At 34.2% G+C, this 14,028-nt stretch overlaps 1 protein-coding gene across 1 annotated transcript; it reads left to right on the plus strand.

The window, feature by feature from the left end:
* The first annotated feature begins 6,297 nt into the window (after nucleotides 1-6,297).
* Nucleotides 6,298-13,413, plus strand: LOC117925430 (NEDD8 ultimate buster 1). The gene is made up of 11 exons (XM_034844435.1): nucleotides 6,298-6,771; nucleotides 8,300-8,422; nucleotides 8,560-8,656; nucleotides 9,624-9,659; nucleotides 10,099-10,286; nucleotides 10,395-10,497; nucleotides 11,307-11,488; nucleotides 11,575-11,652; nucleotides 12,020-12,122; nucleotides 12,206-12,299; nucleotides 12,708-13,413. The coding sequence occupies exons 1-11, from the start codon at nucleotides 6,476-6,478 to the stop codon at nucleotides 13,064-13,066; spliced, it is 1,659 nt and encodes a 552-aa protein (XP_034700326.1). The 5' UTR covers nucleotides 6,298-6,475; the 3' UTR covers nucleotides 13,067-13,413.
* The last annotated feature ends 615 nt before the right edge of the window (nucleotides 13,414-14,028 follow it).

Consider the following 14,028-nt stretch of genomic DNA (forward strand, 5'->3'; position numbering starts at 1 on the left):
GTTACTTGACCTACTTTGTCTTGATTATAATTTATGAGGATAAATATGTTAATTTAATAATTTAAAATAAATTTTAAGCAATTTTATCAAACAATTTTAATACTTAAAATAAAAATTAAATAATAAATTTTACATTAATAACTTAAATATAATTTAATTTAAAGTAAACTTAAACTATTAAATAATAAGTATTAAGTTTTATCAAACACCTCCTTAACTTAATACTTAAAATTACTTTCAAGTTCAAATTATGATATTAAGTTATTTTGTCAATCATATTTAATTCATTTTATAACTTAAATTAAGTTATTAAGTCATTAGTTTGATTTACCGAACATCCATTCAACAAATTACTTTACTAAATACACACACGCTATAACAAAGAGAAAATGTGGCAAAGATTGCTTAAATTTGATGCTGGCCCAGTTAAGTGTCTCTTATACCTCATTCAAGGAATGTGGAAGATAAGTCATTTATCTTTTAAAGCTACTTTGAAAAATCAATCCCAGTTCCCAAATTCTACCTGCTTTGGGTATTTGGAATATGGCAAATTGTATAGCATCAAATCCCACGTGGCCACATGTTCATAGACTTTTGCTGTAATAGATAAGCCATCTTTAATGACTTTTTTGTCATTTAATTAAAATAGTTTCAACTTCTTATCAATGGTTCTATATTTTTATGGACTACTATTCATCCTTCCAATCATTATCACCATCATTACCATTTAGCAACTTTGAAATATGGATTCTTATAAAAATTTTCAAAACATAAACAATTTGTTGCAAATGGTAAATTTAATTGTGATTATAAGTAAGCTTTCAAATTAATTATATACTAAATTTTAAAAATAAGCATGATTAACTATGATTTGCAAAGGTCTTCCACCTTTCCAATTGCATACGTACTTTTGAACTAAGGTTGTTAGAATTGAAATGGTGACAAAATTCGAGGTTTGGTAAGTTTGATAGAAAAACGATATCAATCTATGTCTTATTAAGATGTGTCTTGTTGGTTCAATAAAGGTTGTCTGTCCAAAGCACTGAAAGACAAAAAAAGTTCTACTAACAACGATGTCTAACAAAGAGAATGATGAGTTTATGAAGAAAATATATAGTGTTATTTTGTTGTGCATAGGTAATGAGGTACTTTGTGATGTTACAAAAGATAATACAATTAACAAAATTATGATTGAAGGTCGAAAGCTTACATATGATGAAGTCTCTTACAAATTAATTGTATTTGAAGAAGTAATTATTCACCCTCTAATGAATTTTGCAAACTAAGAAGAGAAAACAATAATTAAAATGATAATTCTATTCATTATTTTCATATCCGAACAAGGTGTTCAATCATTGATAAGCATAAAATTGTTCACTAATTAGCATAGTAAACTATACAAACTCATAACATTTCATGCATAAGAGTATTCCATTTACCATGTTTTATCAATAAAAGGTATCTTAACCATTTTATAAGTTTTGCAAGAAAAACAGGGGCAAAAGGTGACTAAAACAAGATAATTTGAAAGGGTTAATAACCTAAAAGGAAGATGGATTAACTCATCATTGATTCCCCTTCAAAAACCATCAAGGAAATGTAAGAAATGTCCTTCCGCTAGGCTACTTGCTAGGCTACCCGTTGGGTTGCCTGCTAGGTTAAGAGCCTAGCAACTAGAACCCTCTTTGCAATTATAAGTTTTTTTTCGTACTTTTTTCAAGGCACAACATCCATGCAACCTTCCCAATTCCTTTTTTCTTCATTTCTCACTCTCCATATATTCTCCTTAGCAAAGATATGAACTTTAAATCTCTAAATCTCACCCTTCATCTCTCATTCCTCTTCAAACAAATCTTGCTAGGACCATTGTCAATGCCTGGGAGAGGGGGATCAGAGTTGTCACACAAGCTTTAGCTGCTATGACATGCATATCTCTTGACAAGTATAGAAGGTCACCTCATTATCCAATTGTTCAAGATTAATAAGGTGAAGAGACATTTCATTCACATTCTCAAATGCCTACCTTCCCACATTAGCCTTTTCTACCATAAATAGCAAGTATGAAGGGAGCAAGACACACAAAGACAAAGTATTGAAGAGGAAGTAAGGAAGCTTAGTTAAGATTTTTTTTTTCTTGAACAATAAGACATAATCATCTCATTGACTAAGATGCCCACTTAGTTCTTTAATGTTAAAATGCAACTATCATGTTTTAAATCTATTTTTTCAATTCAATGAAAAGTCATTTTAATTTTTAATCAATGTTGGGAGTATTTGAATTTTAATTTTTAGTTGAGATATGGTTGTTTTTCTCGTCACATCCCATTCACCTCTAATAAAAAAAAAAATTTTTTTTGCTTAAGTTTGTTGCCAGTTTAGTAAATGAGAGGAATAAGTGAGGTGAGTCAGTGATTTTTATTTTTCACAAAGTATAATGTACAAAACTATGATTTTTTAAGTTGATTTTGGGTGAGTTAAGTTGAGGAAAATTGCTCCATTTTTGTCACCACACGTCCCCACTACTTGAGAATGTCTTGAGTAGATGATAGATGGTAGAGTAATATGTAAAGTAATAAGCCTTTAGAGAGTTATACCCAAGCCTCCTTTACAACCATTTGGATTAACCGAGGGTGTGTTAGTGGTGTTAGTCATAGACTTGAGCCACAACATTTGCACTGTAAGGAGACAAGATAATGAAGGTAGTAACTCTCTCTCCTTCTCTAATTTTCTCTTTGATTAATTACTTATTTTCATCACTAAAGTTCAAAGAACCTTCTCCTTTGATTTTCTTTAACACATCATAGTTTCACTCTTCTTTCTCAAGAATCAATAATAGTATCCCAAACTACCAAAAACAACTTATTATCCTCATGAAACAACAACACTCGAATCTTTTTCCAACTATATTGCAATCGTGGTTTTTGCACTTGGGAAACTGACTTATAAATGTTTGATACTTTTTTTAGCAAAAAAAGAAATGGACAAACTTTGCAATCTCACATATCAACACACTCGTAACCAAAAAATTAACAAGCAATCATATATACAAGAATTTCTAGTGGAAAAGAATTTTAAACTAATGGTAACTGAGAAAATAAAGGACTAATCTAAAAGGATAAAAACACCCAAGAGGGGGTGAATTGGAGTTAAAAAAAAATCTTTTTAAACACAATAAAATTAAGCACAGGAAGCACAAATATAAAGAGATAAGGATATAGAAAACAAACTCAGATTTATAGTGGTTTGACACTTCCTTGCCTACATCCACTCTCCTCAAGTTCTTAACCAAGTGAAGGTTCCACTTATACTTGAAGCTTCAACCAAGCTTTTAATCACTTTTTACACTTGGATTACGGCTCCAATAGACTCTTACACAATCTCTTCAAGTCTCTACTCTCTTGAAGGTTTTAACACTCAATTAACAAATATGAATCTCTCAACCTAGCTCAACAATGACTCAAATATAACTCAAAGGTTAGGATGAATCACAAGGGTGCACTAAAGAATATGCAAATGAAAATTTGATGCACCAAGAAAAGAATGAGAGTTTTTATGACAAGAAAAAGTAGTTAAACAAATAAATATAGGTGTTCTCATCCTCATAAATGAAGTGTAGTTCTCAATTTATAGGTTTCTAACATCGGGAGCTAAAAAACCAAAAAAACTGCCTCGATTAGTCGAGTTGGGGGTCGACCGGTTCATTAGCCGTTTGAGTATTTAATGCTTGGAAAGTGACCGTTACCCTTTATCGAGAAATGGTAACCGGTCGATCGGTACCCTAGCCAATTGAGCCGGTTTGGGCAATGCCTTGACCAGTTCACCATTTTTGACCTGAAAACCTATCTTTTTTATGATCTTTTTGCCTTTAGCACTTAGGCAAGGTCTTTAGGTAAAATAATATGTCAATTTTGAAACGTTTTGCCTATGGTTCATTTGATAGAACTCAGATTTTGATGGAAATGTAACTTTAAAACATAAACCAAGTTTTTCAAATATACATGAAATGATATGTAAATCCTAAGTGCACTCATGCATTCATCTTACATATGTTTCCTATAATTAAAAGGTCTTTCAAAAGTCTTGATCTTGCATCCATTAGGTTCTTTGATAAATTTCCAAACTAACACCTGAAATTCTTTATAATTCAAACAAATTAGTAACTTAACTATGGTTTGTTATCATCAAAACATGATTAGGAGAACCCTTGGGCTAACAATAACAAAACAATTAAACACCCAAGATTTGATACAAATTGATTTATAGATGGGAAAGATTGTCATGTTTATCTCAAATAGGTTTCCATGAATTGTGGGATCTTTCATTGTTGGGATGCTAACTTTCTCTTTTAATTCTTTGTCATAACCTCTATTAATAACATGATCTCCATTATTTTTGGTAAGTGAATCAATGATTTTATCAAGCCCTCCTAAGCTAGTGAGTGGAAGAAGATGAACTCTTAGTTTACCCCATAACTCCTTGAAAGATTGCTTATGTAGTGGCTTAGTTAGGACATTAACAATTTGTAATGAAGATGGAATACATTTGAGAACAAGATAACCAAGTGCAACTTCTTCTGAAATGAAATGGTAATCAAGTTTGATGTGCTTGGTGTGAGCATGAAAAACAAGATTTTTTGTCATGTGAATAACACTTTGATTATCGTAGAGCAGTCGAAATATTCTATTGAGATGAATCTTAAGGTAATGAATGAGATAAGTAACCTAAATTAATTTGCCAATTGTGGTAGAAAGGGCATGATGTTTTGCTTCAACACTAGAGCAAGGAACAATGGGTTGCTCCTTAAAAGATCATGATAGACAGTTTGAGTCAAGGAAAATAAAATACCTGATGGTTCTATGACAAGAGAGAGGACATCTGGCCTAATTTGCATCGCAAAAACCATTTAGATGCCTTTGAGATATCTAAGAATGTGTTTGATAGCTCTAAGATTTGCATGGTTAGGTTGATGAAAATGTTGGCAAATTTATTAATTGCATGATTGAAAGGTGAGGCATTGAAGGAGACCGATGAAGCTTTAAAACTCAATTTCATTGACTAGGTTGTGATCATCATGTTGGCTTGGTGGTTTAATGACAATGGAGTGGAAAATGAGACGATTCAAGCCTATGAGCCTATGAGAGAAGGTTAGTGACGCATTTAGATTGGGAGAGAAAGATGCCTCTAGTGAAATGCTTGATTTCAATTCCAAGAAAATAATAAAGATTTCCAAGGTCCTTGAGTGTGAATTCACGTCCAAACTTAAAATTATTTGCTAAATGAGAATAAGGTTACTTTCTATCATAATACCATCATCAACATAGACAAGAAAGATAAATATGTCATTACGGTGCTTGTAAGTAAATAAGGAAGAATTAGTCATATTATGGGAAAACCAAGAGTAAAAAGTGAATAAGCATTAGAGATCATCTGTCAAACCAAACATGAGATGCCTTTTTAAAATCATAAAGAAATTTATTTAATAAACAAACATGATTAAGAAGAATTGGAGTGATAAAACCCAGGGTTGCTCCATATGCATAGTATTTTTAGAAAACCATGTAAGAATGCATTTTTGACATCGAAATCTTTGATGGTCCAATAAGAGACAATGGCTATAGAGAGTACCAAAAAAAAATTTTAAACCATTTTTTTAATGTTTGGTCTATAGTATAAAAGATAATGAAATATAATTAAAATTAATGAGACATTTATACATTTTCAAATTATTAATCTTTAGATAGAAGTCATGTTAAAATAATTTATGAACTTCAATTTTTTTATTTCCTTTTGTTAATTACCAATTATGGGATTAGAAATTAGCGAACCGTTAATTAGGTAACAATCATAGACTTAAGAATCAGCTATTTGTTAACAACTTGGAAATTCCAAGTTCGGGGCCAGCACTAGAACCGTTCTACTTGCATTCAAGAATTGGATATAGTCCTTTTAGAGAAATCATGATTTTAAATTCAGATAAGATTAGGATTCTATTCAAGTAGAGTCAACTGAACTCAACCAAGACTTTTTTCAAAATAGGACTTAACTAACACTCCTTCAATAAATTAGGCTACTTTGATTTCTGATTTTTTATTTATTTTTTAAATATTAGAAAAAGAAAATAAAGAAAAAAAATAATTATAATAGTGTACAATTTTTAATAAGGAGTTGTTTCTAGTGAAAATCCAAAAGCCCAAGTATGTACTGGGGGGCATTACAAGACATTTATGGTTCCACAGAGGACCAAAATAAAAGGAAGAACAAAGTATGTATATATATATATACATATGGCAGCTTCTGATCCATTGACGGCCAAAACTTCATCGCCAAGAAAAGTTCCTCGTATCTTTTTCTGACCCACCAAGGCCATCGGTTTCATATATAGATACACACATATATATGTACATATACATCGCATTCTGGACCCAACCCACGAACGCACACTCTCTTTCTGTGTTGTCTCTCAAAGATCACGTTCATGGAGAAACTGAAGATTGCAGGAGCATGGTCGGGGGTGTTGGAACTGGAACTCCAGGTTTGGACTGTGTCCATGTTGAGAGAGGAGGTGGCAAAGCGGGCCAGCTGTGGGCCGGAATCGATTAACTTGATTTGGTCCGGGAAGCTTTTGAAAGATGAGAATCTGAAATTGATTGAATTGGGAATTAAGAACAATGGCAAGGTTTTGGCCACTCGGGTTTGTTCTGATCAGGGAAAGTCTCTCAAAGAAGAATTCATGGCTGAGGAGGAACGCTCGACTAGACTTGCTCGGGTCAAGTAAACCTTCAGTCTTCGTTTCTTTTTTTCCTTTCTTATTTCTTTCTTTCTTTCTTTTCGCTTTTTTACTCTTGTTTTGATAAAATTTGTGGGTTTTTTTTTAGAGTGTGATTTGTATTTTCTAACCAAACTTTCTTGTGTGGTTGTGTTTTTGAGCCTGAGATTGGAATCGGGAATTTCGCGGGAAACTCAATTGTGGTTTCTCTTTCTCTTTCTCTTTCTTTTTATGTTTTTGGGGGCGGAGTTGGTTGATTCTCAAGTATTGGCGTCTTTGATTGAATAATCTGAATGAATTATAGTATATGGGTTTGTTTGGATCGTCTTTGAATTGGAGATTGGTGTTGGGAATTTATCTGGAAAACCAACTGCAGTCTCTCTCTTATTATGGATTTTGTTGAATTTCTGGCTTTTGATAAGCAATTATGTGGTTTGTGTTGAACTGAGTAAGCAAACAACTTATGGTTTATGGCTTCTTTTTCCATTTATTGGCATTAGGTTTGTATTTGAGTTAGAGATGAAAATCAGGGCCTTAGTGGTGAGGTGAATTGAAATTTCATGAAATTAGATGTGTGACATTGTATGCTCATATATTATTTAGTGAAGATTGTGTTGGTGATTAGTTTGCTGTCCAACTTGGGTCCAGATGAGTTACGTGCTCTCAAGGACTTATATGTGTGAGATATAAGGGTCATTTGAGGTTCTGTTCAGTGAATGATCACAGAAAGTTCAGCATAGTATGACAGGTCTGGTTTGTTAATGCATTTTGCCAATATGAGTGTTAGACAAGTGAAGCTGATCAAGTTGGAAAAGTGTGCAAAAATGGCAATTTAAAAACTGCTAGAGGACAAATTGATTGGCCCATAGGGACAATCAATTGTCTCATGGCTGTACTTATTGTCATTTTGAAAAGCTTAAGGGACTGATCATATCAGTTTATGGCAATATCATATCAAACCTATGTAACAATAAGCTGTGATACTCCCGTTTGGCATTTTTTAAAATGTAAGATGTTTCTTGTACCTGTCAAATTATGAAACTTGTCTTAATGATTTGTTAATCATTTCAAAACTTCCACTAGATAAAGCATGATGGATAGGCAGGCATCCACAACAGTGCTTTCAATTTGAAGCTAATTCAATCTTATATTAATGAATCATTGCTTCCTTCTTAGGTTTTGGGAAATAGAAAGTGACTGAATATTGTGAAAAAAGGGAGATGGTTAAATATTTGGCTAGTAAATATGGACTTAAGCGGAGCATCTTTTGATACATAACAAACAGCAAGAATGAAGGTTGACATCTGATCATTCAATCATTTGAGCATGTTAAACCTGACCCATGGCATATGATCTATATTGGTGCAAGAATCTCAGTTTTCCACTTTTCCACTTTTCTTGTCCTATTATCATATGATCTTAAAATTCAGAAGGAAAAGATAATCTGATGTGCTTTATACATAGTTGTCTGCTTAAGCAGATCTCCTGGCTTGTTTCCCTTTTAACTTTTTGGTATCACTATCAAATTTATAGGGCAGCTGCCATTGCCCTGTCCAAGAGACATGCAGCTGGTTCACTACCGGTAGAGGATTTTAATATAGAACTTGAAGATCAGAGTGGGCAGAAAGTGCATTTGGGATCTGAGACTGATCAGAGGTATGATATTGTAGAATTTGCTTGTTAATTTTTTGAATTGCAGCTGGAGGTAAGCACTTAAATCCTTTAGTGAGGGATTTTAAAGTTTACTGCTCCATTCTTAACTGAAAAGTGAAATTTGAACCTTCATTTGACAGGGCAGTGATGATGGGCCTGATGCTTCATGCAAATGCTAAACAAATGATTAAAAAGGAAAATTACAAAGATGCATTAGAAGTTCTTTCCATGGGAGAGGTCAGTCACTGTCACTGATGCATTTGGTGCTACTGACAATTATGGATTAATGGTTTACAGGATAAGTCTAATGATAGAAACGGTTTTTTCTTGTGTTGTAACAAGGGTATTAGGATCAATCTAATTTTCCACTGTGATTTTGAAATTTGGGTTTCAACATCCAGGCTTTTCACCATCTATAAGGGCTTTCCTAGGGGTTGCTCTTATATGTGGACCACTCTGTCCTCAGGTGGCTTCACCATGGATCTATCAAATTCAACTGTTTGCTTTATTACTTTATTATTTGAAAGAACCATGAAGAAGTGGTAACCTCTTTCTTCTGCTTATATGAAGAAGAGGGAGATCCCAAAATTGAGCTTTCCCCCATAGTTCTCTAATAGTTGGATCTATTCTGGAAGAAGGAAAATCAAATGCTGATTTGAAGAAAAACTCCAAATTGACGACTCAAAGGGACAACCCATGGCCCTAAGCATCAGCTTTCCTCTTCAGGATTTTCCTTTTTCTTCTGTTTCTAAATCAGATCATCAATTCTTCTTCTTCTTTGGCTCAGGTTTAATTGGCTTTTGAGAAGCCAAACACTCTTTTGTAAGCTCAATAAGGGCTTTTGTACTTCTTCGGGTAACTTAAAAAAAAGCCTAATGCAAAGGCCAGAAAAATGTTGATTTTCAAAGAACACTTGTATAAGAAGCTTTTATACGTTTAATGAAAATTTTACATTATTGCTTTAGTGTGAACTTCTTCTTGCGATGTTGTACTAACAATTAATGGCTTCAATATCTGTGCTTTGCTTCTTCATGAGTATTCCTTTTGTTTTTTTCCTCCTTCAAGCTCTTACTGAGCCAATGCCTTGTTTACTAGCCATTTTGGAACGTTCTTTATCAGGGAATAGTAGTTTTAAGTTACCAAACTTTTTTTCCTTTACCAAGCAAGGTGATTAATCAATGTAGGCTCAATTTTTGTCTTGTAGGAGGCTTTCTCTCTATGCAACCCCAAGGTCATTGAGGTGAGTGAACCATTCTTTTTCTAAAGGAGTTTAAATTCAAAAGGCTCCAACTATTAGATTTACTTTACTAAAGGTTAATTCTTTGAGCCAATGTCTTGGCCCAGTGGGTTTCCATTACCATTTCATTGAAATAGCTGGAATTTCTCTTTAGTTTATGTCATAGAAGGGAAGCTGTTTTACCACGCTGATCCTGTAAACATGAATTTGGTTTCAGTCACTTGTGACCATGGCAGGTCAAAGCTACCATTTTATAGGACTCAAGAAAAACAAAAGGTTATACTTAACTGTTCCACCTTGAGATCATGACATAATGTTGTCATATGTTGTGTTGACATAACATTAACAATTTCAGCTTGTTGAGCTTCTGCTATATTTCTTAAAAATGGTGCTTTATGTTATTATATATCATGCTTCTTGGTCATGTATTCTTGGCTTTCAGCTGGTTGACAATGTCCCAATACTACAAATAGACATGGTGTGGTGCTATTTCATGCTGAGAGATATCAGATGGCTTTCAGAAGCAGGAATACGACTTGCAAAAGCTAGAGAAGGAATTGAACGTTCTCACGGGAAGGATGCTTCCCGTGTCAGGGTCCTTCAAAATGGTCGTTACCCAGAGCTTGCGTTGTGAGTATTCTTTGTTGTCCCTTGTATCTATGCATGTCTTCCTAGCCAAAAGTTGAAGGATTTTTGTCTGGTATTTGAAGCTAATTCATTTTTAATGCCTGTTAATAGACATTTGAGACTTGAACTGTTGGAAGGAGTAGTGTCGTTCCACAGTGGTCAGTTTGAAAAATCAAAGAAGGTGTTGACCTCTGCACAAGCTAAATACTTCCAGGTTAGTCTGTCTTGCTTTGATTGATCAGTACGTCTTTGTAATGAGAAATATTGCATGAAACAGGTTAGGCTAAACCTATCAAATACAGAACAGTTATTATGACTTTGCATCTTGGAGTTCAAACACATGGGTTTTGTGTCATGAAGGACGGCTAGTCTATAGCTTCCATCCAGAATTTTTGAAGACTAACAATTTATCTGAAAAAACCATCATAATCACCTGAGCATGCTCTTGATGGGCTGGGTTGTATTTTTTATCATAGTGCCTAGTTCCTAGATCATATCTTAACAGGTTATTTTGTGATAGAGGTCATACTGGGCTGCATTAAAAGTAGTGTATTGTTACCTTTTGTTAAAATCTTGTTGCAGAATTCCCTTGATTTGCATGAAAAAAAATTGCTGAGTTGTCATCTGAATTCCTGTCTGAGAGAAGGCTTAGACCTTTAAAAGGTCCCAAATAATTTGTTGGATTTTGGCTATATCTATTATTTATAATTCACTAATAATTTGCATCTTTTTCAAAAACTTGGACATTTTTTTTAGTACTCAAGGGGTGGTAAAATAATAAATACAATTATGAATCTGAATTGATATTTCCTACTTTCAGAGTTGTTACCAAATTATTTTCTGGTTATTCTAGATTTCTTCTTGAATCTATCTAGTGCTGCCAACTTGCACTCCTTTTCTTTCTTTCACTAATTACATTAAAGAATTTTCCCTTTTTGTTCTTTGAATAATCATCTAAGCAGTGCATGGTTTTCTAATTCTCCATTTTCTACTTCAAGTGAAATCTTCTATTGTACAATTCAGCTCCAGGTGCCAGATGAAGCCTTATCATTGCTTATGAGCATGGGCTACAAAGAACGTAATGCAAAGAGGGCTCTAAGAATGAGCAATCAACAGATTGATCTTGCTATTGATTTCCTTGTCGAGGAGAAAGCAAAGAAAGAGAAGAAACGTGAGGAAGATATTCAGCGAAGGAATGAAATCATGTGCGTCTCAGTTATTTAAATTTTCCTTGTGTTCTCTTTGGTGTATATTCCCTATCAGTTCTGTTATAGAGCCCTACAATCTGCAGGGAGCAAAAAAGGTATGGAATGACACCCCTCAGGAAAGCTGTTGATCTCCAGAGCTTACATATGTTGGTCTCCATTGGGTAAGCAGTTTCACCAATTTAGTGATCAAAAAATGGGTTTTTGCCTGTTGATGAAGAACTTGAATGTTTGCTTCTGATTAAAAATAAAGAATAAAAAGTTAAGAACTTGAATGTAGTGAGGGGGAAGGCTCTGATGAAAGGGAACTTGGAGTTGCCACTGTCAGAATCTCCATATATGATTCACTGCTTTGTATCATTTATTCATTGAGATTGTTCGGTGGAGATTGTTATCCTTGTGGTTGGTTGACCCTCAGATTTTGAATTTGGATGCAATTATTGATTTACGGATTATGAGAATCTCAAAGAAATTTTTTTTATTTTCTTTAATTTTGAGGGTGTTAAAATATATAGAAATGAAACTTAACAGGTTTGAGAAGGAGCTTGCTGCTGAAGCTCTTCGAAGAAATGAGAATGACACTCAGAAGGCTTTGGATGACTTGACAAACCCAGAAACTAATTCTGCCATACAGGTCTTCCGTTTGCTTTCTTCCATGAAATAATTTTGGCTGCAGATTTCTTCAGTTCTATCATACCAACTTTGATAAACTTGCAGCTTGATATTGAATCAAGGAAAAGAAAAAGACAACGCCAAGCAAATGAGGCTGCAATTGAAGAGCTTATTTCAATGGGCTTTGAAAGATCAGAAGGTATTTATTACATTGTGACATGTTAAGATATTTCTTTTAGGGCTGTTATTCCCTATGCCATAGTTTTTCCTTTCATTTGTACCTCTACTCTTAAGAAGATGCTGACCTACCTGTACTCTGAGAGCAAAAATGACTATACTATACTCAGAAATTTCTCTTTGTACTATAATTTTTTTATCTTTTGTTAGTTTAACCCTTATTGTATGCTAGTGTGTCTGTCCATTAAATTGAGTTGAAGTTTACAATATTGGTATCTCCAGCTGTTTTGCACTATTAAAAGAATTTAGCATAACATGGGAGCCCTAAGGGATAAGATCCTTTCTGATTTTCCTTCATAAAATGTAAAGCGGCACAATCAGGTTCAGAGCTAAATCTGGGGCTGGACTAATATTTTGCTTGTATCTGCAGTTGTTACAGCTGTTCAGGCCTTTGGCACTAAAGAACAAGCATTGAATGCTCTACTAGGAACAGCAAAGGCAAATCCCACGGCTCCAGATGACAGCAATGTAATTCCTTCGGGTTCAATGCCTGATGAGGCCAGCCTTGGCAGTTGGAGTGAAGTGGGTGATGCCGGAGGTTCATCAAGTGCCAAGAAAGGGGAAGAGCGGGACCTGGAGATGGAGGATGAACTTGCTGAGGATCTACGAAACGGGGATGCATTTGCAGACTATGACATGGAAGTTACCAAAGAAGGTGAAGCTATAAATGAATACTTGACTCTGCTGGCTTCTGCAGACCAAAGTGAGAAAGCATCCTCTTCCCGGTGAGAAGGGGAAAGACACAATCATGCAAAGTTGTTTGTTATGCTTTCTTTTTCTTTTTCTTTTTCTTTTTCCTTTTCCCCTGTGAATAGGACTTTTATGTTGCATAAGTGAAGCTGATAGATGTGACTGATTTCTAATGGCTGGAGTCGATCTTCAGTGATACACTTCCAGTATAGTTCATATAAGGTAGAAGAGTATTCTGGACTCTTGCGTATCCCCTGGAGTTGCAATAACAATACAGAGCCAAAAATACCACTTCTGGTTCATACAAATTTAAATAATTTAGATTATAGACAGTCATTATCAAAGACTTGCTAAGAGGGCTATTTATTTCCAAATTGTAGAAGCCATGCCACTTGTATCTTGTTTTTTTAGATTATAATTTAGAATATATCACACTTGCATCTTTTTTTTTTTATTCAACTTGTAGAAGCCATGCAATGTTACCCATGAACAAAATTGAATGCTTATCATGCCTGTGCTGGGAAAAATCCACAAAACCATGATTCAAAAGCAGGTGGGAAGTCCAAATCCAAGCTATTCCCACAGTTGATTCAAAATTAGTGAGTGATAATTAGCCCTTTCTGTGCGTTATTGGCTGACCAATGTTTTTAACCTTTCATTCTGATTTCTTGAAATAAACAATTGCTGTCATTGTTCCACCCTTGGTCTGAAAAATATGGAAATTGTTTCCTGTTTCTGATAACTTTGTTTGGGAACATGAGATCAAGTGTTTTGAAAAACAAAGCTTGAAATTCACCACAATACTATAAACACGAAATGCCAACCTTTTTTTGACTTGAAATGGCTCAAAAATCTCCAAGAGCTGGTTAATTGGAACAAGGGTTCCATGCTCAAATTGCATATCATCTGCTGCATTTTTCAAGTGAGAGTTCGTTACCCTTTATCTTTCAAGAAGAACCTGGTGTTTAGACATACTATTTAGATACATAACCATTTTTTTT

Source organism: Vitis riparia, chromosome 11 (genome assembly GCF_004353265.1).
Source record: "Vitis riparia cultivar Riparia Gloire de Montpellier isolate 1030 chromosome 11, EGFV_Vit.rip_1.0, whole genome shotgun sequence".
Classification (NCBI taxonomy): Eukaryota; Viridiplantae; Streptophyta; class Magnoliopsida; order Vitales; family Vitaceae; genus Vitis; species Vitis riparia.